This window comes from Ranitomeya imitator, chromosome 1, assembly GCF_032444005.1.
Source record: "Ranitomeya imitator isolate aRanImi1 chromosome 1, aRanImi1.pri, whole genome shotgun sequence".
Lineage (NCBI taxonomy): Eukaryota > Metazoa > Chordata > Amphibia > Anura > Dendrobatidae > Ranitomeya > Ranitomeya imitator.
The window spans coordinates 851469885-851497068 of NC_091282.1; the positions used below are offsets into that span (position 1 = coordinate 851469885).

The 27184-nt window shown below is 41.9% G+C and overlaps 1 protein-coding gene across 2 annotated transcripts in view; it reads left to right on the top strand.

Moving 5' to 3' along the window:
* LOC138651364 (excitatory amino acid transporter 1-like) overlaps window positions 1-24721 on the top strand; it is a 273291-nt gene extending 248570 nt beyond the window's left edge. For both annotated transcript variants that reach the window (XM_069741505.1, XM_069741495.1), the window contains exons 8-10: window positions 6383-6577; window positions 18625-18759; window positions 22284-24721. In XM_069741505.1, the coding sequence (XP_069597606.1) occupies window positions 6383-6577; window positions 18625-18759; window positions 22284-22476 (523 nt within the window). In that variant the 3' untranslated portion in view covers window positions 22477-24721. The remainder of the gene's footprint in view (window positions 1-6382; window positions 6578-18624; window positions 18760-22283) is intronic.
* Window positions 24722-27184: the final 2463 nt, after the last annotated feature.

Here is a 27184-nt window from a genome sequence, read left to right on the forward strand (position 1 = left end):
AAAACTATAGGCGGAAAAATGGGTTGTGTTTTTATTGTGGTGATTCAGCTCATGTTATATTAGCATGCTCTAAACGCACAAAAAAGGTTGATAAGTCTGTTGCCATTAGTACTTTACAGTCTAAGTTCATTCTGTCTGTGACTCTGATTTGTTCATTATCAGCCATTTCCGTCGATGCCTATGTGGATTCAGGCGCTGCCCTGAGTCTTATGGATTGGTCATTTGCCAACCGCTGTGGGTTTAGTCTGGAGCCTCTGGAAGTCCCTATTCCTTTGAAAGGAATTGACTCTACACCTTTGGCTATGAATAAACCTCAGTACTGGACACAAGTGACCATGCGTATGTCTCCCGTTTCGATTTTGTGGTTTCATACCTGCCAGGTTCAAAGAATGTGAAGGCGGATGCTCTTTCTAGGAGTTTTGTGCCTGACTCCCCTGGAAATTCTGAGCCCACTGGTATCCTTAGGGATGGGGTGATTTTGTCGGCTGTCTCCCCAGACTTGCGACGTGCTTTGCAGGAGTTTCAGGCGGATAAACCTGATCGTTGTCCGCCTGAAAGACTGTTTGTTCCGGATAATTGGACCAGTAGAGTCATCTCCGAGGTCCATTCTTCTGCGTTGGCAGGTCATCCTGGAATATTTGGTACTAGAGACTTGGTGGCCAGGTCTTTTTGGTGGCCTTCCTTGTCGAGGGATGTGCGTTCTTTTGTGCAGTCTTGTGAAGTTTGTGCTCGGGCTAAGCCTTGCTGTTCTCGGGCCAGTGGATTGTTGTCACCTTTGCCTATTCCGAAGAGGCCTTGGACGCACATTTCCATGGACTTTATTTCGGATCTCCCTGTCTCTCAAAAAATGTCCGTCATCTGGGTTGTGTGTGACCGCTTTTCTAAGATGGTTCATCTGGTACCCTTGCCTAAGTTGCCTTCCTCCTCTGAGTTGGTCCCTCTGTTTTTTCAGAACGTGGTTCGTTTGCATGGGATTCCGGAGAACATCGTTTCTGACAGGGGATCCCAGTTTGTGTCTAGATTTTGGCGGACGTTCTGTGCTAAGATGGGCATTGATTTGTCCTTTTCGTCTGCATTCCATCCTCAGACGAATGGCCAGACGGAACGAACTAATCAGACCTTGGAAACTTATTTAAGGTGTTTTGTTTCTGCTGATCAAGATGACTGGGTTACCTTTTTGCCGCTTGCCGAATTTGCCCTTAATAATCGGGCTAGTTCTGCTACCTTGGTTTCTCCTTTCTTTCGTAATTCGGGGTTTCATCCTCGTTTCTCCTCTGGTCAGGTGGAGCCTTCTGATTGTCCTGGAGTGGACATGGTGGTGGATAGGTTGCATCAGATTTGGAGTCATGTGGTGGACAATTTGAAGTTGTCCCAGGAGAGGGCTCAGCAGTTTGCTAATCGCCGTCGCCGCGTGGGTCCTCGACTTCGTGTTGGGGACTTGGTGTGGTTGTTTTCTCGTTTTGTTCCTATGAAGGTCTCTTCTCCTAAGTTCTAGCCTCGGTTCATCGGTCCCTATAGGATCTTGGAAATTCTTAACCCTGTGTCGTTTCGTTTGGATCTCCCGGCATCATTTGCTATTCATAATGTGTTCCATCGGTCGTTGTTGCGGAAGTATGAGGTACCTGTTGTTCCTTCGCTTGAGCCTCCTGCTCCGGTGCTGGTGGAGGGAGAATTGGAGTATGTTGTGGAGAAGATCTTGGATTCTCGTGTTTCCAGACGGAAACTCCAATATTTGGTCAAGTGGAAGGGTTATGGTCAGGAGGATAATTCTTGGGTGGTTGCCTCTGATGTTCATGCTGCTGATTTGGTCCGTGCATTTCATAGGGCTCATCCTGGTCGCCCTGGTGGTTCTCGTGAGGGTTCGGTGACCCCTCCTCAAGGGGGGGTACTGTTGTGGATTCTGTTTTTGGGCTCCCTCTGGTGGTTACAGATGGTACTGGGTGACTTGTGTTCTCTGCGGTCTCTGGTGTCCACCTGTTCTATCAGGATATGGGAGTTTCCTATTTAACCTGGCTTTCTTGTCATTTCCTCGCCAGCTATCAATGTAATCAGTGTGTCTTGTTACCTCTGCTTCCCACTTCTGTATTCTTCAGGACAAGCTAAGTTTTTGATTTTCCTGTTCCACGTTTTGCTTAATTTTTGTCTTAGTCCAGCTTGCAGATATGTGATTCCTTTTTGCTGGTTGCTCTAGTGGGCTGATATTACTCCTCATGTTCCATGAGTTGGAACATGAGTTCAAGTAATTTCAGGATGGTTTTTTGTAGGGTTTTTCGCTGACCGCGCAGTTCACTTTTGTATCCTCTGCTATCTAGCTTTAGCGGGCCTCATTTTGCTGAATCTGTTTTCATAACTACGTATGTGCTTTCCTCTCATTTCACCATCATTACATGTGGGGGGCTGCTATTTCTGTGGGGTGTTTCTCTGGAGGCAAGAGAGGTCTGTGTTTCTTCTAATAGGGAAAGTTAGTTCTTCGGCTGGCGCGAGACGTCTAGAATCATCGTAGGCACGTTCCCCGGCTACAGCTAGTTGTGTGTTGAGGTTCAGGATCGCGGTCAGCTCAGTTTCCATCACCCTAGAGCTTGTTTTGTTTTTTAATAATTAGATTTTTACCACTATATTGCTGTTTTAGCCCCATGATTTCAATTTTTCTAAGGGCTAATAGGAGAAATGTGTACAACAAAATGAGGTCAAATTTTTCCTGAGTACGCCAATACCCTATATATATTTTTTTTCATTTTTTTTTTCTTTTTTACTGTTCATTTTTACTTTAATGTAAACCAAAAAAAGAAATGGATCTCAGAGCAATAAAAATAGAAATTTTATTGATGATTATATAAAAACAATTTTATCATCATTTCAATAAATAAATACATAAAAAAACATAAAGAACAAGAGAACAGGGTTCAAGTGACACCTAGTGTCACGTCCAAAGGTGGTCAGATTAATCAAAAGGGCATAATAAAACTACATGCATATAAATATGTGCAAAATAGCAAAATAAGCAGCAGGACTAATAATCCTAAGTAAGATTTAACAGGTCGTAAGCTACAAAAATTATATATGTGCAAAAAAGGCAAAGAATGAACAAAAAGGTTAATGGTTATAAATATATAAAGTAGCACATGCAAAATTGCTTTCTACAAGAGATTCATAAGGGCCTCCTATCCAATATAAACCAGCAAGTGCATGGTATATACAGGCACCCAAATAAAAATCATGCTATCATGCCAAACCATAACCATAATAGTTTACCAAAAGAGGCCTGGTAATGACGGATTAGATTGTAATCAAAATCCCTGAAAATGCATGCAGATGATAAAAAGATCAAAATACCCGTAATAGACCAACCTTGAGAACGGACATGGAAAACAACCCCAACGCACGTTTTGCTACTATGCTTCCATGGGGGGCGTTGTCATTTTTACTTTATTTTACATATTTTTCTTTTTTAGATTCATATTTTAGGGTGATCCATGTGGGCCCGCATGCATGGTTATGATTCTATTATCTTTTGTCACTTTTGTGTTATGTTTGTCATGGTCCTTGTCCTATTATGTGGTTAATGTTTTATGTATTATGTCCGTACGTTCGATATAATGGAATCTTCCTTTTTTGAGAGGGAATGAACAGATAAACAAAGGAACTTTATATATATGGTAAGATGTTCTAACTCTATCTGGGACTGAAGTAATATTATTGTTCCTCAATAATCTTTAACAAGGTTATATCCTTACCTATGTGGCATGATTCTATACGTATGCACATTCTGTTGTCTGAGGTCCATGGCGCATTATGCTGGGCATATGAGATTCTTTGGTTCCATACTAACGGCAGTATTACTTGCGTCTATGTGCTTCCGGCATACTGACGTATCACATCACCATAGCAACATATACTCATCTGCGATCATGTGATGCAGATGGGAGGTGCTAGTTGTGCCATGCGCACTGATCGTTATAGCAATCTTGTGCTGGAGATAGGAGATATTCCAGGCACGCAGTTTTGTGGCTACTTGTTGCCATGACAACGTGGTGCGATGGGCACTTCCGGGGCACGCCGACCCAAGATGGTGCAGGTCACTTCCGGTCTGCATGGACCTAGGTGGCAGACAGGTGTTAATTATTGGATATTTATTGTGAGTTGAGATCTTAGTATAAATAGGTGATCTATCCTATTGGGAAGCCTATGCACCCCTTCTGAGGAAGATACAACATCGAAACACGCGGTAAGGGGTACGCTGGACGTGATTATATGCAGGGTGTTTATATTGACTCTGGGTATTTACATTGTCTTTTGCCATATTTATACCTAGCTACCTCGAGTTATGGTGTGCACATTATTATTGTTTCGGTTTCTCTTTGAAGGCTATATATTATAATGATTTCATCATATTATGTTTTTTTATATTTCCTGCCTTCAGATGAAAACCTGTATAAAAATGAACCATACGGCACTGCTTAGTTGCTCCAGGTGAATAAGCAGCAAATATATGGACGAAATCACTCCCAATCGTCCCAGAAGTGGTTAATCAAAGAAAACTATATGTGATATTTGCGCTAAGTTCACCTATATGAAGCCATAAATACGGTAGTTAAAATACTGGGAAATGTCATAAAGGAACCGATTTTGTTGGTTCTTACATTTTCTCATTGTAGGGTCTGTAAGAAAAATTGTCCAACTTACAATTGACTTCCATTATACTCATTTCTTGAAACGAGCATTTGAGCATTAGGAATTGCTTGGTTCGGGTAACAAATATCTGAGCATTTTAGTGCTCGCTCATCTCTAAAAGTATTATGTCATGTAGGGGCCCGATCTTTGATGCAAGCTCAGAAACTGAAAAATTATACGGATCTGGAGAATCATGTTCAGAAGTCAATTTTACCAAACAATGATCAATATAAAAAGAATTGTGGAATTGAGTTTTTGTTCACAATTTCACTGCACAAGAATTTTTGTTTTTGTTTTTTTCTAGTACATTGAATGGTATAATGAATGGTGTCATTCAAAACTACAACTCGTCCCGCTAAAAAAACAAGATTTGATACATCTGTCAACAAAAGCATGAAAAAGATATGGCTCTTGGAAGAAGGGGAGGAAGTGCAAAAATAAAGTTGCCCAGTATGGAAGGGGTTAATAGGTTTACGTGTTTTAGTATAAATTACATCCACTGCCTAAAAAAAGGACTTTTGTAACTAGATATACTGCTGGGCTTTATTTACCTTAATGTACACTACATAGATGGCTGACAGCCAAATGATGCTTCAGACGATCTTTCAGCCATCTCAGCCAACTTTCCCACACACAGGAGTGCTTAATAGGCCAGGTGCTCTTGTGTTCCCTTTAAGATAGCCTCTGGCTAAGGTCACGTTCACATGTTCAGTATTTGGTCAGTATTTTCCATCAGTATTTGTAAGTCAAAACCAGGAGTGGGTGATAAATACAGAAGTGGTGCATATGTTTCTATTACACTTTTCCTCTGATTGTTCCAGTCTTAGTTTTGGTTTACAAATACTGATGTAAAATATTGAACGTGTGAAATATTGAACGTGTGAACATGGCCTAACACGTCGGCTGGCGACTTATCTGAGAATAATGCGATGAGTAGTTTGAAATCATACATGCCTGATCAATATCTCCCCAATGTTTCGTAAGTGCTGCTGTACACCTTAGACCAGTGGTCCCCAAGTCCGGTCCTCAAGAGCCACCAACAGGTCATGTTTTCAGGATTTCCTTAGTATTGCACAGGTGATAGTTGCATCACCTGCACAGGCAAGCATTCAATAACCTGTGCAATACTAAGGAAATCCTCAAAACATGACCTGTTGGTGGCTCTTGAGGACCGGAGTTGGGGAACACTGCCTTAGACCATCAGTCAACATAAATTTAATGTGTTCTCACAAAATGGCCAATTTGTGCGCAAGGTCCCTTCATTTTTTTGATATTTTCTATAGCAGTAATGCAGTTCAAATGTCCTATATTCAATGTTTGCCTATATAGCTTTTCAAAGTGCAGCTGCTTTTCTTAGATTTACTGTAATGTAAATGGGAGACACAAAGCCACCTGTGGGCTATTTCCATCTATGGTCCTATTTGATAGGCTTCAATTAGTATTATGTTCCCAACCACTATCTATGATATGGCATTCATATCAATTCTCAATTTCATTGGTGCACTATGCGTGAGAAGAATAATAGACTTCAGAATATGTATATGTCAAATGTGCAAAAAGAATTTGATGGACATACTGAAAAGTCCAAATATCTTTTGTATAGACCTCAGGTATTTATGATTTTGGTGCTGAGTAGGCCGGACCATTAACAACTATGTAACTAGGATGTCTACATTTAGTTGTATGTGACACCTTCTGACTGTTTCTACAGCTCTGCTACTCTACCCATCACTTTCAAATGCCTTGAAGAAAACAATGGCGTAGACAAGCGTGTCACACGTTTTGTGCTGCCTGTGGGAGCCACAATAAACATGGATGGGACTGCTTTGTATGAGGCACTGGCTGCCATTTTTATTGCACAAGTAAACAATTATGAACTGAACTTTGGGCAGATCATCACCATCAGGTAAGTTGCTCTCAGCCAGATCCGTGGACGTCTCTCTGTATTTGCCTGGAATACAAATCATTCAGGTACATATCTATTTGAGTGGGTATGTGTGTGTGCGTATGTATATGCGTATATATAGTGAAGCAGTGGGGGGAGTAATTTGCAAGGGTCATTATGTATTTCCAAGTATGTGCATAGAGGTATATTGAACCCCCGGGAGTGCATTATAATCATAGCTACACCTGTGGTTACAAGGTAGACTAAAAGAAAGTATAGATTTGGTCAAACTATTTGACAAAGTCAGATTTTTAGGAAAACCCGATGTGGGCTTTTATTTTTGGGGAGATTTGCAAGTTTGGTAGTTGGGCAAATCTCTCCCTCCACTCCGGGTTTTGGGAGTAGCCCATGTCCATGATTCACATTTAAACTTTGTGTTGAGCTTTGGATGCATCAGTGGTTTGTTTGCAAGCTGCAGAGCAGGAGCTCTATGCAGGACAGGCCTGATTGAGGCAAGACAAGGCGGCTTCTGACGCAGCCAAGGGTGATTCAACAAGTGCTGTTATCCATGGCAACGGGGTGCCATATGGGCTGTATTGGATGACCCGGCTGCGATCCGGTTGATAAAGCGGCCTTTAATTGTGTGCGGTTTTTGGACAATAAAGACTTTAAGTTGGACTTTCTTGGGTCACTGCCTGTTCAATTGCACTGCGGGTACACTGCCACACTACAATATATATATATATATATATATATATATATATATATATATATATATATATATATATATATATAAAGTCGGACCATACGTTCATACAGTACTGTATCATAATAACAGTACAGTACTGCAAACACTTAGCCAATCCAAACACCTATCCTAACACATTTCCATGGTGATGGCCTTCCTTTTCTTTGATGCACTGGTATCAGATGAGTCTAGCTTACGTTTGGGAGCCATTATGAAGGGTGTTATGGCATGCAGGATACTCGATTTCCTCGTGTAACCGGGTACAGTCTACAGTACTGGACTCTATTCTTCCACTGCTGCACGTAGTTGCACGTAGTTCGACTTCCGATACAAAAATGCGTAAGTTCGAATGAAGCGTCGTAAAGCGTCGTAACCACGAAACAACGTAACTCGAGACTGTCGTAACCCGAGGACTAACTATATATATTTATATATATATATATACAGTACAGATCAAAAGTTTGGACACACCTTTTCATTTAAAGATTTTTCTGTATTTTCATGACTATGAAAATTGTACATTCACACTGAAGGCATCAAAACTATGAATTAACACATGTGGAATTATATACTTAACAAAAAAGCATGAAACAACTGAAATTATGTCTTATATTCTAGGTTCTTGAAAGTAGCCACCTTTTGCTTGGATGACTGTTTTGCATGACTGTTTCATAGTCATGAAAATACGGAAAAATCTTTAAATGAGGTGTGTCCAAGCTTTTGGTCTGTACTGTGTGTGTGTATATATATATATATATATATATATATATATATATATATATATACATACTGTGTATATATACACATATAAGAACACAGCAGCACATGTACATGAATCTAGGCCATGTGAAAACACAGACAAATGTTCGATATGAATCATACTTCTCAAAATTATTTTTTCATAAAAAATGTTTCAAAATTTTTTTTTTCATAACACTTACAGTCACATGGCCTGTCTATTATGTGTATGTGTGAGCTAATATATACTGCCAGGGGGAGGGCTTCCTGTTGGCTGGGGATTTATCAGGCTGCCAATTTATCTTACAAATACTGAGGTAAAAATACTGAGCAAATAACGTGTTAACGAGGTCTAATACAGGAGATCACACAGGTATATACTATTTACAGGGGAGATGACACACAGATATATACTATATACAGGAGAGATGACACACAGGTATATACTATATAGAGGAGGAGATGACATACAGGTACATACTATATACAGGAGAAGATGACATACAGGTATATACTATATACAGGAGGATATGACACACAGGTATATACTATATACAGGAGCAGATTACCTACAGGTATATACTATATACAGGAGGAGATGACATACAGGTATATGCTATATATAGAAGATGACATACAGGTATATACTATACACAGGAGGAGATGACACACAGATATATACTATATACAGGGGAGATGACACACAGGCATATACTATATGCAGGAGGAGATGACATACAGGTATATACTATATATAGGAGATGACATACAGGTATATACTATATATAGGAGGAGATGACATACAGGTATATACTATATATAGGAGATGACATACAGGTATATACTATATATAGGAGGAGATGACATACAGGTATATACTATATACAGGGGAGATGACATACAGGTATATACTATATACAGGAGATGACATACAGGTGTATACTATATATAAGGGAGATGACAAACATGTATATACTGAGGTGAAAATGAGAGGTGTGAGTGCAAAATGAGGAGTGAGGGAAAATAGTGTAGTGATCGGAAAATGACAGATGTGAGGTCGAAATGACAAGTGTTAGGCGGGAGTGAGGGAGAAAATGAGGTGTGAGGGAGAAAATGAGAGATGTGAGGGGGAAAATTAAAGATGTGATTGGGAAAATGAGAAGCGTGATGGGAAAATAAGAGAAGTGACGTGCTATAACTAACCACAGATATTTACTATGCCCAGGCAACGCCGGGCTCTTCAGCTAGTATAGATATAAAAGAACACAGCAGCACATGGAGTTGGGGAATCTAGGCCATGTGAAAACACAGACAAATGTTCGATATGAATCATACTTCTCAAAATTATTTTTTCATAAAAAATGTTTCAAAAATGTTTTTTTCATAACACTTACAGTTATAGATAAAATGAAGATTCTTAGTGCATAAATTGGCCAATTCATGTGTGCCCTTCAACCACGGCAAGGTGATCTCCCTCTGATGGGTCCTACTCTACTGTACATCCCACTCTTGGGCCACCAGCCTACAACTTTGGACAAACATGTCACTCTGGGCTAAACCTACAATTTATGGGCAGGTAGAGTTGATTACCGCCACCTGCAAGGTCAATGGGAAGAGTGCAAGATCAGTCTGGATGCAGCCACATCCATATACTAAACAGAGAAAAAAAAACAATCAGCACTCCCAATGTGAACACATGCAAGCTGCAAGCTGTATCATATAGATATAAAAGAACACAGCAGCACATGTACGTGAATCTAGGCCATGTGAAAACACAGACAAATGTTCGATATGAATCATACTTCTCAAATAAAGAAGTGATTCTGCTGGTGGGGACCACAGACCACATCTCAGTACAAATGCTTTCTGGCTGATGTTTTGGTCACTTTTGAATGTTGGTTGTGCTTTCACACTCGTAACACGAGACGGACTCTACAACCCACACAAGTGGCTCAGGTAGTGTAGCTCATCCAGGATGGCACATCAATGGAAGCTGTGGCAAGATTTGCTGTGTCTGTCAGCATAGTGTCCAGAGGCTGGAGGCGCTACCAGGAGACAGGCCAGTATTCCAGGAGGCGTGCAGGTGGCCGTAGGAGGGCTACAACCCAGCAGCAGGACCGCTACCTAAGCCTTTGTGTAAGGAGGAAAAGGAGGAGCACTGCCAGAGCCCTGCAAAATGACCTCCAGCAGGCCACAAATGTGCATGTATCTGCACAAACGGTTAGAAGCCGACTCCATGAGGATGGATTGAGTGCCTGACGTCCACAGATGGAGGTTGTGCTCACAGCCCAACTGTTGTGAATTCTGCTCTTGGGCTCCCTCCGGTGGTTATGAGTGGTAGTGCTGTGGTAGTTGGATCACAGCATTTATCAGGTGTATCTATTTTTTGCAATTTGGGCTGGGCTATATAGCCTTGCTTGATCCTTTAGTCAGTGCCAGTTGTCCATTGTTTTTGGAGGATTCACATCCCTTCTGGTCTCTCCTGTTTGCTGTGCTTTTCTTCAAAGATAAGTCCTGGCTTTGTTTTTGCTGTCCACCTGCTGTGGACCTTATAGTTCTGTGCATTTTCATGTTTTTGTCTTGTCCAGCTTAGTCTGTGAAGGATTTTTTGCAGCCTAGCTATTTCTCTGGAGATGCAGATATACCCTCCATGTCTTTAGTCAGATGTGGTGTTTTGTATTTTCTGTGGTGGATATTTTCTAGTGTTTTAATACTGACTGCATAGTTGTTGTGAATTCTGTGATCAAGCTCCCTCCTGTGGTCACGAGTGGTACTGCGGCTTCTGAGTTTCCTTCCTCAGGTGATGAGGTTAAGTCGTTAGGTGCTGCTCTATTTAACTCCACCTAGTGCTTTGATCCTGGCCTCCAGTCAATGTTCTAGTATTGGTCTTGCTTCCTTCTGGATCGTTCCTGTGGCCTGTCTGCTCAGCATAAGCTAAGTTCTGCTTGTGTTACTTTTGTTGCTATATTTTCTGTCCAGCTTGTTTTTTGGTTTTGCTTGCTTGCTGGAAGCTCTGAGACGCAGAGGGAGCACCTCCGTACCGTTAGTCGGTGCGGAGGGTCTTTTTGCCCCTCTGCGTGGTTGTTTGTAGGTTTTTGTGTTGACCGCAAAGCTATCTTTCCTATCCTCGGTCTATTCAGTAAGTCAGGCCTCACTTTGCTAAATCTATTTTATCTCTGTGTTTGTATTTTCATCTTAACTCACAGTCATTATATGTGGGGGGCTGCCTTTTCCTTTGGGGAATTTCTCTGAGGCAAGGTAGGCTTATTTTTCTATCTTCAGGGCTAGCTAGTTTCTCAGGCTGTGCCGAGTTGCATAGGGAGCGTTAGGCGCAATCCACGGCTACCTCTAGTGTGGTTTGATAGGTTTAGGGATTGCGGTCAGCAGAGTTCCCACGTCTCAGAGCTCGTCCTATGTTTTGTGGTTTTTGTCAGGTCACTTGTGTGCTCTGAACTTCAAGGTCCATTGTGGTTCTGAATTACCTATTCATAACAGTACTGGAGGCCCAAAGTACTATGCTTCTCAATAGAGGAAAAAAAGATGTTCTGAGACCATTTTTTTTTCTTTGCATTGTGTTTTGCCTTTTTTTTCCCCTAGACATTTGGGTGGTTCAGGACACAGGTGTGGTGATGGACATTAAAGGTCTGTCTTCATGTGTGGATCTTCTCACTGCAAGAGTACAAAATATTCAAGACTTTGGCTCAGAATTCTATGTTAGAACCAAGAATTCCTATTCCTGATTTGTTTTCTGGAGATAGAGCTAAATTTCTGAGTTTCAAAAATAATTGCAAACTCTTTCTGGCGTTGAAACCTCGCTCCTCTGGTGACCCAGTTCAACAAGTTAAGATCATTATTTCTTTATTACGTGGCGACCCTCAAGACTGGGCATTTTCCCTTGCGCCAGGAGATCCTGCATTATGTAATATTGATGCGTTTTTTCTGGCGCTCGGATTACTGTACGATGAACCTAATTCAGTGGATCAGGCAGAGAAAAATTTGCTGGCTCTGTGTCAGGGTCAGGATGAGATAGAGATTTATTGTCAGAAGTTTAGAAAGTGGTCTGTGCTCACTCAATGGAATGAATGTGCTTTGGCAGCAATCTTCAGAAAGGGTCTCTCTGAAGCCCTTAAGGATGTCATGGTGGGATTTCCTATGCCTGCTGGTCTGAATGAGTCTATGTCTTTGGCCATTCAGATGGGTCGACGCTTGCGTGAGCGTAAATCTGTGCACCATTTGGCGGTATTATCTGAGCATAAACCTGAGCCTATGCAGTGCGATAGGACTTTGACCAGAGCTGAAAGGCAAGAACACAGACGTCAGAATGGGCTGTGTTTCAACTGTGGTGATTCCACTCATGCTATCTCCGATTGTCCTAAGCGCACTAAGCGGTTCGCTAAGTCTGCCACCATTGGTACGGTACAGTCGAAATTTATTTTGTCCGTTACTTTGATCTGCTCTTTGTCTTCCTATTCTGTCATGGCATTTGTGGATTCAGGCACTGCCCTGAATTTGATGGACTTGGAGTTTGCTAGGCGCTGTGGGTTTGTCTTGGAGCCCTTGCAGTGTCTTATTCCATTGAGAGGAATTGATGCTACGCCTTTGGCCAAGAATAAGCCTCAGTATTGGACCCAGCTGACCATGTGCATGGCTCCTGCGCACCAGGAGGATATTCGCTTTCTGGTGTTGCAAAATCTGCATGATGTGGTCGTGTTGGGGTTGCCATGGCTACAAGTCCATAGCCCAGTATTAGATTGGAAATCAATGTCTGTGTCCAGCTGGGGTTGTCAGGGGGTACATGGTGATGTTCCATTTCTGTCTATCTCATCATCCACCCCTTCTGAGGTCCCAGAGTTCTTGTCTGATTACCGGGATGTATTCGATGAGCCCAAGTCCAATGCCCTACCTCCGCATAGGGATTGTGATTGTGCTATCGAGTTGATTCCTGGTAGTAAGTTTCCTAAGGGTCGACTGTTTAATTTATCTGTACCTGAGCACGCCGCTATGCGGAGTTACGTAAAAGAATCCTTGGAGAAGGGTCATATTCGGCCGTCGTCATCACCATTGGGAGCAGGGTTCTTTTTTGTGGCCAAGAAGGATGGTTCGCTGAGACCTTGTATTGATTACCGCCTTCTAAATAAAATCACGGTCAAATTTCAGTACCCCTTGCCGCTGCTATCTGATTTGTTTGCTCGGATTAAGGGGGCTAGTTGGTTCACCAAGATAGATCTTCGTGGTGCATATAATCTTGTGCGTATTAAACGGGGCAATGAATGGAAAACTGCATTTAATACACCCGAGGGCCATTTTGAGTACCTAGTTATGTCATTCGGACTTGCCAATGCTCCATCAGTATTTCAGTCCTTTATGCATGACATCTTCCGAGAGTACCTGGATAAATTCCTGATTGTATACTTGGATGATATTTTGGTCTTCTCGGATGATTGGGAGTCTCATGTGAAGCAGGTCAGAATGGTGTTCCAGGTCCTGCGTGCTAATTCTTTGTTTGTGAAGGGATCAAAGTGTCTCTTTGGTGTTCAGAAGGTTTCATTTTTGGGGTTCATTTTTTCCCCTTCTACCATCGAGATGGACCCTGTTAAGGTCCAGGCCATTTATGATTGGACTCAGCCGACATCTCTGAAGAGTCTGCAAAAGTTCCTTGGCTTTGCTAATTTTTATCGTCGCTTCATCTGTAATTTTTCTAGTATTGCTAAACCATTGACCGATTTGACCAAGAAGGGTGCTGATGTGGTCAATTGGTCTTCTGCTGCTGTGGAAGCTTTTCAAGAGTTAAAGCGCCGTTTTTCTTCTGCCCCTGTGTTGTGTCAACCAGATGTTTCGCTTCCGTTCCAGGTTGAGGTTGATGCTTCTGAAATTGGAGCGGGGGCTGTTTTGTCGCAAAGAGGTGCTGATTGCTCGGTGATGAAGCCATGCGCCTTCTTTTCCAGGAAGTTTTCGCCTGCTGAGCGAAATTATGATGTTGGCAATCGAGAGTTGCTGGCCATGAAGTGGGCATTCGAGGAGTGGCGTCATTGGCTTGAAGGAGCTAAGCATCGCGTGGTGGTCTTGACTGATCACAAGAACTTGACTTATCTCTAGTCCGCCAAACGGTTGAATCCTAGACAGGCTCGTTGGTCGCTGTTTTTCTCCCGTTTTGACTTTGTGGTTTCGTACCTTCCGGGCTCTAAAAATGTGAAGGCGGATGCCCTGTCTAGGAGTTTTGTGCCCGACTCTCCGGGTTTGCCTGAGCCGGCGGGTATTCTCAAAGAGGGAGTAATTGTGTCTGCCATCTCCCCTGATTTGCGGCGGGTGCTGCAAAAATTTCAGGCTAATAAACCTGATCATTGCCCAGCAGAGAAACTGTTTGTCCCTGATAGGTGGACGAATAAAGTTATCTCTGAGGTTCATTGTTCGGTGTTGGCTGGTCATCCTGGAATCTTTGGTACCAGAGATTTGGTGGCTAGATCCTTTTGGTGGCCGTCTGTCGCGGGATGTGCGTTCTTTTGTGCAGTCCTGTGGGATTTGTGCTCGGGCTAAGCCCTGCTGTTCTCGTGCCAGTGGGTTGCTTTTGCCCTTGCCGATCCCGAAGAGGCCTTGGACACATATCTCTATGGATTTTTTTTCGGATCTCCCCGTCTCTCAAAAAATGTCGGTCATTTGGGTAGTTTGTGATCGCTTCTCTAAGATGATCCATTTGGTACCCTTGTCTAAATTACCTTCCTCCTCTGATTTGGTGCCATTGTTCTTCCAGCATGTGGTTCGTTTACATGGCATTCCAGAGAACATCGTTTCTGACAGAGGTTCCCAGTTTGTTTCGAGGTTTTGGTGAGCCTTTTGTGCTAGGATGGGCATTGATTTGTCTTTTTCCTCGGCTTTCCATCCTCAGACAAATGGCCAGACTGAACGAACCAATCAGACCTTGGAAACATATCTGAGATGTTTTGTTTCTGCTGATCAGGATGATTGGGTGTCCTTTTTGCCATTGGCTGAGTTCGCTCTTAATAATCGGGCCAGCTCGGCTACCTTGGTTTCACCGTTTTTCTGCAATTCTGGGTTCCATCCTCGTTTCTCTTCAGGGCAGGTTGAGTCTTCGGACTGTCCTGGTGTGGATACTGTGGTGGACAGGTTGCAGCGGATTTGGACTCATGTAGTGGACAATTTGACCTTGTCCCAGGAGAAGGCTCAACGTTTCGTGTTGGGGATTTGGTTTGGTTGTCATCTCGTTATATTCCTATGAAGGTTTCCTCTCCTAAGTTTAAGCCTCGTTTCATTTGTCCGTATAGGATTTCTGAGGTTCTTAATCCTGTGTCTTTTCGTTTGACCCTTCCAGATTCTTTTTCCATCCATAACGTATTCCATAGGTCATTGTTGCAGAGATACGTGGCGCCTGTGGTTCCATCTGTTGATCCTCCTGCCCCGCTTTTGGTGGAGGGGGAGTTGGAGTATATAGTGGAGAAGATTTTGGATTCTCATGTTTCGAGACGGAAACTCCAGTATCTGGTTAAGTGGAAGGGTTATGGTCAGGAAGATAATTCCTGGGTCTTTGCCTCTGATGTCCATGAGGCCGATCTTGTTCGTGCCTTTCATATGGCTCATCCTGGTCGAACTGGGGGCTCTGGTGAGGGTTCGGTGACCCCTCCTCAAGGGGGGGTACTGTTGTGAATTCTGTGATCAAGCTCCCTCCTGTGGTCACGAGTGGTACTGCGGCTTCTGAGTTTCCTTCCTCAGGTGATGAGGTTAAGTCGTTAGGTGCTGCTCTATTTAACTCCACCTAGTGCTTTGATCCTGGCCTCCAATCAATGTTCTAGTATTGGTCTTGCTTCCTTCTGGATCGTTCCTGTGGCCTGTCTGCTCAGCATAAGCTAAGTTCTGCTTGTGTTACTTTTGTTGCTATATTTTCTGTCCAGCTTGCTTTTTTGGTTTTGCTTTCTTGCTAGAAGCTCTGAGACGCAGAGGGAGCACCTCTGTACCGTTAGTCGGTGCGGAGGGTCTTTTTGCCCCTCTGCGTGGTTGTTTGTAGGTTTTTGTATTGACCGCAAAGCTATCTTTCCTATCCTCGGTCTATTCAGTAAGTCGGGCCTCACTTTGCTAAATCTATTTCATCTCTGTGTTTGTATTTTCATCTTAACTCACAGTCATTATATGTTGGGGGCTGCCTTTTCCTTTGGGGAATTTCTCTGAGGCAAGGTAGGCTTATTTTTCTATCTTCAGGGCTAGCTAGTTTCTCAGGCTGTGCCGAGTTGCATAGGGAGCGTTAGGCGCAATCCACAGCTACCTCTAGTGTGGTTTGATAGGTTTAGGGATTGCGGTCAGCAGAGTTCCCACGTCTCAGAGCTCGTCCTATGTTTTGTGGTTTTTGTCAGGTCACTTGTGTGCTCTGAACTTCAAGGTCCATTGTGGTTCTGAATTACCTATTCATAACAATAGTACTCTGTTCTATTCTTTCTTTTTAGCTAGTATGGCCTCCTATGCTAAATCCTGATTTCATTTCTGCGTATGTTATTTCCCTCTCCTCTCACAGTCAATATTTGTGGGGGCTGTCTTTCCTTTGGGGATTTTCTCTGAGGCAAGATAGGTTTCCTGTTTTTGTCTTTAGGGGTAGTTAGTTCTTAGGCTGTGTCGAGGGGTCTAGGGAGTGTTAGGTACCCCCCACAGCTACTTCTAGTTGCGCTGTTAAGTTCAGGGTTTGCGGTCAGTACAGGTTCCACCTTCTCCAGAGTACGTCTCATGCTGCTCCAAGGCCACCAGATCATAACACCCAACACAGGACGATTGGCATTTGCCACAGAACACCAGGATTGGAAAATTAAACTTTGGCGCCCTGTGCTCTTCACCGATGAAAGCAGGTTCACACTGAGCACATGTGACCGACGTGACAGAGTCAGGAGACGCCCTGGAGAGCGATTTGCTGCCTGCAACATCCTTCAGCTTGAACGGTTTGGCAGTGGGTCAGGGATGGTGTGGGGTGAAATTTCTTTGGAGGGTCGCACAGCCCTCCATGTGCTCATCAGTGGTAGCCTGACTGTCATTAGGTACTGAGATGAGATCCTCAAACCCCTTGTGAGACCATATGCTGGTGTGGTGGCCCTGGGTTCCTCCTAATGCAGAACAATGCTAGACTTCATGTGGCTGGAGTGTGTCAGCAGTTCATGCAAGATGAAGGCATTGAAGCTATGGACTGGCCCGCCCATTCCCCAGTCCTGAATCAGATTGAACACATCTGTGACATCATGTTTCGCACCATCCACCAATGTCACGTTGCACCACAGACTGTCCAGGAGTTGGCAGATGCTTTAGTCTAAGTCTGGGAGGAGATCCCTCGGGAGACCATCTGTCGCCTCATCAGGAGCATGCCCAGGCATTGTAATGAGGTCATACAGGCACGTGGAGGTCACACACATTACGGAGCATCATTTCCTTCTCTTGAGGCATTTCCACTGAAGTTGGATCAGCCTGTAACTTCATTTTCCACTTTGATTTTGAGCATCATTCCAACTCCAGACCTCTGTGGGATATAAGTTGTGATTTACATTGATCATTTTTAGGTTTTATTGTTCTCAATGCATTCCACTATGTAATGAATAAAGATTTACAACTGGAATATTTCATTCAGTGATATCTGGGATGTGGGATATTAGTGTTCCCTTTATTTTTTTGAGCAGTGTATATTGATCTAGATTAACATATTGACTGTGATAATAATTTCTGTTAGGTATGTGCTGTTTTTTTTTTATTTGCTTTTTTACACCTTATACTTATTGCGTATGTCTACCTGTTGACAAGAAAATCTTTGAATCCAAAATTCTTTTGGCGACAATTTTTGTTTTGAATGTTTTTGTAGTAGTACTAGTAACAGTCTTGTTTGAGAAGGTTCTATTTTTCATTATCATATTTTTTACTATTATTGTTATAAAAGATTGTTTATGCACAGTCAGACAGTAATAATAATAAAATTACTCTCACCCTGTTCACCCTGTGCAATACTACACTGATAAGTGAACAGCAAACAACATTATTTTGTGAATTCCAGTAACTATTGTGAAAACTGCTTTTTGCTTAGAATAAAAATCTGTTTGAAATAGTCTTGTGTTAAAGAAATTTGTACTTTAGCAAAAATTTAGAAAGCAAGCCTGTTTTGAGGACTCATAATCTGTGATCAGAGTTACAGAACTCTACTGTATGTTGGTTCATCAGGGTTCTGCTCTCTTTTATGCGATATAAATACATAAAATTGGGCTTTCTGATTGTGGTCGGACATTTTACTACCAGTTGATCCCATAGAAAAGTATGTTCCTATTTTTTTTCTCATTTTTTTTTATTTTAGCAGCGTGACTAGAACCTTTATCACGAATACCATTCAGATCATGCAGCTAATTCATGATCTACATCAATATGCAACAAATTTTGCTAAGATTTCAGTTTACATAATCCTTAATTATACTGCATCTAAACGAGTCGGAAGAGTAGGTTGCCTGGAATCTACAGTAGATTTTGCTTGTTCACTGTGATTTACTGTGATGCTTATTCTGTTTATCATATACTGTGAAAGAATATTTTCTGAAGCTCAATTTTATTATTCACACAGTATCACAGCAACAGCTGCCAGCATTGGAGCTGCCGGTATCCCTCAAGCTGGCCTGGTTACCATGGTAATAGTGTTGACATCAGTAGGGCTCCCCACTGAGGATATAACGCTCATTATTGCAGTAGACTGGTTCCTGTAAGTATCTATACAATGGGAAATGTGAATAAGGGAAAGATAACTTAATACAAGAAACCAGTAGACAATAGGGACAGTTTGAAGAGTAAATTTGAGGTGACAGACTTCCCTTTAACAAACTTCAAACTAACCACATAACCATATAGGAGATGGAGCAACAATAAGTCATTCTTTTTGCATTAGATAGGTCCTTGAGGGGAGATATGTATCAAGACTGGTAGCTTCCGTGATGTGAGCTCGCAAAGCATATAGTGCACATATAGTGCTGAGAGTTTGAATGGCTGGGTTTTACGAGCGGTCATAATAGATGGGTGGGAATGACTGCTCATATATCCCCACCCCAGGGACGTGGTTTGGCAGCTAAAATAAAGACAAAGTGTCTCATTCAGTGACTGTGACTGGAGGTGTGGACACCTCCAGTGTGTTTGCTGAAGGATACTGACCTGAGCGGGCAGACCCACAGTACTAATGGACTGTTTATTTTCTGTTTGTTTTCTCTTTGTGCCAGAGAAAGCTATATTTTGTTTTACTCATACTTAAGCAGGTTTGTGAAGTTAAAAAAAAGCCTGACTGGACATTTTTATGAAACAGCTTCCTGTGCCTACCTCAACCGCAGCTGAGCACAAAACCCTATACTACTTTGCCCCCAAAAATGACTTTATTGTAATATGCAAATGAAAAGGCTCATTGTATCCTCAGTATGCCTTGGTGAACCGTTCCAGCAACTTATTTAGATTACTGAGCCTCATTGTATATTGAATGACAACATTGGCTTTTCCAGAGCTATCACTGATAAACCTCCATTATGTTCTCACTGTCCTTATGCAGGAAAGAGAAGGCGCATCACTCTCTTATAACTGCTGACATTTCTCATCTCCCCTGCTATCATGCAAATCACTTACTCCTCACTGATGACTTTGCTGTGATATACAGTAGCTGTGTAGAGATCTCAGCTGCAAGTAGAATGATTTGTGTGCTCTCTTGCACTGAAATGATAGCAGAGGAGATGAGCAATGTCAGAAGTGAGGAGAGTGTGAATTGTGTGCTCTCTCCTGCACTGAAGTGATAGCAGAGATGAGCAATGTCAGAAGTGAGGAGAGAGTGATTTGTGTTCTCTTGCACTGAAAAGATAGCAGAGTAGATGAGCAATGTCAGAAGTGAGGAGAGAATAATTTGTGTTCTCTCTCCTGCACTGAAGTGATAGCAGAGGAGGTAAGCAATGTCAGAAGCGAGGAGAGAGTGACTTGTGTGCTCTCTTGCACTGAAATGATAGAGAAGATGAGCAATGTCAGAAGCGAGGAGAGAGTGATTTGTGTGCTCTCTTGCACTAAAATGATAGCAGAGAAGATGAGCAATGTCAGAAGCGAGGAGAGTTATTTGTGTGCTCTCTACTGCACTGAAGTGATAGCAGATGAGATGAGCAATGTCAGAAGCGAGGAGAGTGTGAATTGTGTGCTCTCTCCTGCACTGAAGTGATAGCAGAGATGAGCAATGTCAGAAGTGAGGAGAGAGTGATTTGTGTTCTCTTGCACTGAAAAGATAGCAGAGTAGATGAGCAATGTCAGAAGTGAGGAGAGAATAATTTGTGTTCTCTCTCCTGCACTGAAGTGATAGCAGAGGAGGTAAGCAATGTCAGAAGCGAGGAGAGAGTGATTTGTGTGCTCTCTTGCACTGAAATGATAGAGAAGATGAGCAATGTCAGAAGCGAGGAGAGAGTGATTTGTGTGCTCTCTTGCACTAAAATGATAGCAGAGAAGATGAGCAATGTCAGAAGCGAGGAGAGAGTGATTTGTGTGCTCTCTTGCACTGAAATGATAGAGAAGATGAGCAATGTCAGAAGCGAGGAGAGAGTGATTTGTGTGCTCTCTCCTGCACAGGGACAGTGATCACATAACCACGGTTTCTTTTCGGACAGCGCTGTTTATCAAAATAGATGTGGCAGTAATCTAATTATGTGGTGGGCTGGTGCATCGAGGAATTTACCAACACCAAGGGTGCACTGAGCACATTTATTTGCATATTGCAAATAAAATGTTTTTAAAGATTTTTTTTTTTGTGCAACAGAGGAGCAGATTTAAAAACAAAATAAACTATTTTTATTGTTGAATCATCTCCTACTGTGGGGCTAACTCCTCTAAGCAATTTTGCCCGAATTCTGACTTAAGTTGCTTTGAAAAATCTTAAAAGTTTGCACACACTTTGTTGCGTAAACATTTTGTGACTTTTTCATGCCAGTCTCTGCCAGCTCTGCCAAATTGTGAGGAGCGGGAATGGGGTACGTCAGAAACAGGATGCCACAGCTTGTGTAATAAAGGAGCTGTTGTGTTCCTTTTGCCTGAAATCTTACTCTAGTCATAGATTGGAGTAAGATTTCTGGAGTGGTGCAAGGAGGCGCATGCCATTCGTCACACTCTCCTGGATATGTAAAAGTATCCGCCTATTACTGAATCAGGAGTGTCTGCTTCAACATGCCCCCTCATTGATGAATCTGGGCACATGTGGTTGGTTTGAAGTGAAAATTTGAGGTGACCGACTCCCTTTAAATGCAACATTAATGAAAATACAATGGGGGCAATTCATCAAGATGGTAAACAATTTAATAAGTCTCAAAAATTTTAATTTTGCAACTTTTGCTGTTTACATGCCAGTCACAGCCAGTTATGCCATTATGAATGTAGCATGGTGAGACAAGACATGGTCACTCCTGACAGTCAAATTCCTTATAAGTTGTGCCACAAAAGTGGCGTAACTTACTTTATTCAGTGTATTCTGACGAGTGCTTCATTTATACTGGGGTGTGCTACCCCAGTCTTAAAGTGAACCTGTCAGCAGTTTTGGCAGACATAAGATATGGCCACTGCCTGTCAGGGCTTATCTACAACATTCTATAATTCTGTAAATAAGCCCCGACCTGAAAGATAAGAAAAATAACTTTTATTATACTCATCCAGGAGGGCGGTCCGGTCCGATGGGTGTCGCAGGTGTGGGTCCGGCGCCTCCCATCTTCTTGCGATGCCACCCTCCTGTTGCTTCATTGCTCCCCGGCATCACGCTCCTGCGCAGGCGTACTTATCTGCCCTGTTGAGGGCATACCAAAGTACTGCAGTGCGCAAGTGCTGGGAAAGGTCAGAGAGGCCCAGCGCTTGCTCACTGCAGTACTTTGCTCTGCCCTCAACAGGACAGATAAGTATGCCTGCGCAGGAGCGCTATGTCGGGGAGCCATGAAACAAGTAGGAGGGCGGTATTACAAGAAGAAGGGAGGAGCCAGACCCGGACCTGCGACACCCATCGGACCAGACCGCTGCGGACCGCCCCCCATGTGAGTATAATAAAACTTCTTTTTATTATCTTACAGGTCCGACCGGGGGCTTATCTACAGCATTATAGAAAGGTGGTGTCCATATCTTATAGCGGCCAAAACTGCTGACAGGTTCCCTTTAATGAATAACCCCCAAAAAAGTTTTCATCTTCCTTTCTTATATTGTGATACAGCATTAATTCTTTTCTACAATTTTGTCTTTGAGTGACCGTCTGCGCACAACCACCAATGTCCTTGGAGATTCCTTGGGAGCTGGCATAGTTGAACACCTTTCAAGGCGTGAACTTCAGAAACAAGATGCAGAACTTGGAAACTCTGTACTGGAGGAGAGTGAAAAACCCTATCAATTAATCTGTACCGATAATGACATTCAGAAGCATTCAGAAACTTCTATGTGAGAGTACAGTCATCTCATTCCTGCACATATGACTTGGACCCATCATTCCATGTAATTCCCATGTCTGATTTTTAACATATCCTTGGATAGTATTTTGGAAATGCAACTGAATATGGATGTGAATTTCAAAGGGGTTTTGTAACTGGCATGGTGAATTTTTCCAGTGAAGATCTTCTGCAAGTGCCATATCTCTCCAGCAATACCACTTCTACGTTGTGAAGACTTCTGCAAGATCTAGGTTAAAATAATGCTTAAAATCCCAAAAAGTAGATAATTGCCTACAAAGCAGGTCATTTCTATGGATAATATACAGTTTTTGCTGATCCAGAAGTTTAGTATATTACCAACTGTATGTAAAAATGTGGCATGATGTAAAGGATACACACAGAGGATGCACAGTAACATATCTGGGTGATCACAATTATTTCTTTTAACGAAATACTAAAAGATATTGGGAGGAACGCTCTAAATCTGAGTATAAATAAATAGAAAAAAGTTTAGTATTGTAGCTTACAAATATTTCAAGGCTTTTGCTTTGAGAAAAGAAAAAAAGGCCAATCCAGGTTTGCAGATGTAGTCATGTTGCTAATTAATATTCGGGCTTGAAGTGGTGCTATAGACAACACATGGAAATGATGTATTTACCTGCACGTTGTAAATGCTATAATTAATAATTGATGAAAACGATATGTGGTCCTGTCCACGGCTGCTTGATATACAAACTATGCTCAGATGATTAAAGATGTTGTCCACTACTTGGACAACCCCTTTTTGATTGGGCCAATAATGTAAAAAAAGTCTATACTCGCCTCCCGTGCTGGTGCCGTTCCAACGGTGTCATAATTCGCGGTCCCGGCCCAAATCAAACATAAAGAGGAAGTCCGGCCTGCAGCTGCTCTCTCACTTCCTCTTCATGTTCAATTGAATAAGAGATGGGGACAGTGACACCAGGCCTGATTGGGCGCCGGGGTCACGTGTCACAACAGTACGAGAGTACCTGGGACGGCGAGTGCCAGCACTGCAAGAACGGTCACTAGCACGGGAGGTGAGGATAAGCTTTTTAATTTTATCTTTAGGTATGTACATTATTGCTCATGAGGATGACCTTCTTCTCTGATCCAGGCACTATTTATTTACTATCACAGAAAATAATAAATTGTTTGCTATGTCTATAGTCCAATTTGTCACATGGAAAAAACGCTATTAACCTGCAGATAGGGGGTTAAACTGCAGGTTAGTAGCGCTCTGTTGAGCTGCTGTCAGTCAGTGTTGGGTCACGGTTACAGCTCCTGCTCTCTATATACAGAAACCGCACTGGCGGCATCCCAGTGACTGAAAGCCGAAGGCTGCCGGAGGGAATAAAGTTAGTTTCCTCAAGGCAGCGGGGTGGGGGGGCATCTAAGTGTGGGTGCCAGGTGGTTCAGAACTCTATTAACCTGTAGATTAGCCCCTTATCTGGAGGTTGATAGCCTTTTTTCATGTGACCAGTTCACTTTAACATACTATACACAACCTCTACAGAAAAGTGAGAAATAATGGCTCATAACTCTGTAATGAGGCATGCCACAGAGGCAAATGCCTCCTATTTATTTGGTCCCTAGTAGTCTATAAAGGCACAAAGAGCAGAAATGCATAGAGCAATTCACAGAAAATAATTGTTCTACTGGGACAGTTTTTGTATAATTGTGATCATATCAAACAGAAAAATAGGTAACTGAGAAATGAAACTGCTCCTACAATTTCAAAGTGGTGTCATAATAACCAGAAAAAAACTATTTCCACTTTTTTCCCACTGTCTTGCTATACATTTTTATTCTTTTAGTCCACTTTTAATAAATGGGATCTCCCAGATCTACAATCCCATATCCCAGACCTATAGACTATTATGCAAAGAACAGTGAAAGTACAAACCCCAGCTACGGCACACCATGTGTGAAGGGGAGCTAGTTGCAGTCCTCTAGTTTTGCTGTCAGAAACAGGATTGCGGCACTGAACTTCTGAATGTGTGATCACTGCAATACACTATTAGGCTGGAGTCACACTCGGCGTAAGACAATACAGTCCGTATATTACGGCCGTAATACACTGAAAAGTCCCCAAAATAGTGTTCCGTAGCTCCTCCATAGGTAGGGTGTATCAGCGTATTTTGCGCATGGCATCCTCCGTATGTAATCCGTATGGCATCCGTACTGCGTGTTTTTCTCGCAGGCTTGCAAAACCGACATACGGCTATACAAGGGATCCATGTGTAAAAAATAGTATATATATATATATATATATATATATATATATATATATATAATGAGGCGCCCTCTGCTGGTTGTCCTCATATGAACTCGAGCCTGGGAGCTTTCTAGGAAAGTTCCCACGATCTAGGGACAACCAGCAGAGGGCGCCTCACCGCAAATGAAGGTAAATATAGGTCATTGACCTACTTTACCTTCATTCCCCGGGGTTTTGCAGCCAGGAACAACGCTGCATTAGCAGAGTTCGTGGCTGCAAAATATTTTAACCCCTTCAGATGGATTTACATCGTTGGACGTTACAGATCTGCTGAAGGTATGTATATTGTTGGTTTATTATTTTTTTTTGTTACCGATCGAGGGTCTTCAGTGATTGGATTGAGCGTAAAATAAAATATTACAACAACCTTTGTTTTTATTTCATTAAAATAATTTTTAATAATGTGGTTGTGTTTTTTTTAACCCTTTACTAGTATTGAATTAATAATGGATAGGTGTCATAATTGACGCCTCTCCATTATTAATCTGGCTTAATGTCACCTTACAATAGCAAGGTGGCATTAACCCTTCATTACCCCATATCCCACCGCTACACGGGAATGGGAAGAGAGTGGCCAAGTGCCAGAATAAGCGCATCTTCCAGATGTGCCTTTTCTGGGGTGGCTGGGGGCAGATGTTTTTAGCCGGGGGGGGGGGCAATAACCATGGACCCTCTCCAGGCTAATAATATCTGCCCTCAGTCACTGGCTTTACTACTCTGGCGGAGAAAATTGTGCGGGAGCCCACGCCAATTTTTTCCACCATTTAACCCTTTAATTTAATAGCTAGAACGGCCAAATTTTGCATATACACACTACTAACATTAGTAGTGTGGAATATGCAAAAAAAAGGTGATATGAGATGGTTTACTGTATGTAAACCATGTCTCATATCATGTTGGGTTTAGGAAGGAGATAGCAAAAGCCGGTAATTGAATTACCGGCTTTAAAGCTATCTAGCGCTGTATGAAGTAATAATATATATACATATATGTGTCTCACTGACATATATATATATATATATATATATATACCTATTCTATGTGTACACATTTATTCTACCTATTCTACTGTAAGCTGTCAGTGTGATTTTACTGTACACCACACTGAATTGCCGGCTTTTCTCTCTAACACCGCTGCGTATTTCTCACAAGTCACACTGCTGGTCCGTGTGTAATCCGTATTTTTCTGGCTTCCATAGACTTTCATTGGCATTTTTTTTTGCGCAATACGGTGACAAACGCAGCATGCTGCGATTTTCTACGGCCATAGAAAGCCGTATAATACTGATCAGTAAAATACGGCAGATAGGAGCAGGGGCATAGAGAATAATTGGGACGTTTGTTAGGCGTGTTTTACGGACGTATTTTCTGCACTCATACGTCCATAAAACTCGCTAGTGTGACGCCGGCCTTAGACTGAATTCAAACATCAATTTTTTTTTCGCCTAAAAATAAAATAAACCATTTCATGTTAGTATGCTGGATCTGACTATTTTGGTAACTGTGTCAACTTTTTCAACTTATTATTTGAGGGATTTTTTAACAATTTTTGGTGAGTCGATTATAGTAATAGTCAATACAGTGAATGATAAAACATAACAGAATGACTTAAAACTTATTCAATTAAACCACTAAGTAAGAAGTTATATCCAAAGAAGAATCAAGAGAGAAAAAAGGGTCAGGGTAAGAGGAAAAGGAAGTGGAGGAAAATGAAAAATTAGGAAAAGTAGATGCAAAGAGTAAGGGAAGAAAAGAGAAAAGGGGAAGGTTGGATCAGATGAACGTGGAGGGTAGGGACAGAAAAAAAGATCAATCTTATTGAAGCAATAGTAAGAACAAAACAGTTTTCAATTTGCTTAGTTAAATATGTAATTGTACTTCTTGGCGTATAATAAACCTTTTTATCTAAAAGGGTCATTCTGACTTGAAGAAAGAAAGAGGTTCCAAGATGACCATGTGGAATAGTAGTTTTTAAAATAATTATTTCTTAGAGCATAAGAAAATTCAAAAGAATTATGGGTAGACATTATTTTCATTCTTTCTGGAATGGAGGGAACATCTATTAATTTCCACTTAGATGCTACAAGTATTTGTGTTACAGCAAATAGATGGATTACGAAATGTTTCAATTTTTGGGGGAGTCTATTTGAATCAAGCGAGAACAAAACTAGTTGGGGAGAGATTTCAACTACAAAGTTGTTAATTTTGCTCAATAAATAAGCTACTTCTTTCCACAGGTCGATTATTTTAGGACAGGACCAGAAAATACATTATATGTTATCTTTTTGGCTACAGTTCCTCCATAAGTACGACCCGTCTTCGAAAATCTTCTTTAATCTGACAGGTGTATAGAACCAACGAGATAAGATTTTAAAATTATTCTCATGAATATCATCATTTATGTTTGATTTGTATATTATTTCAAT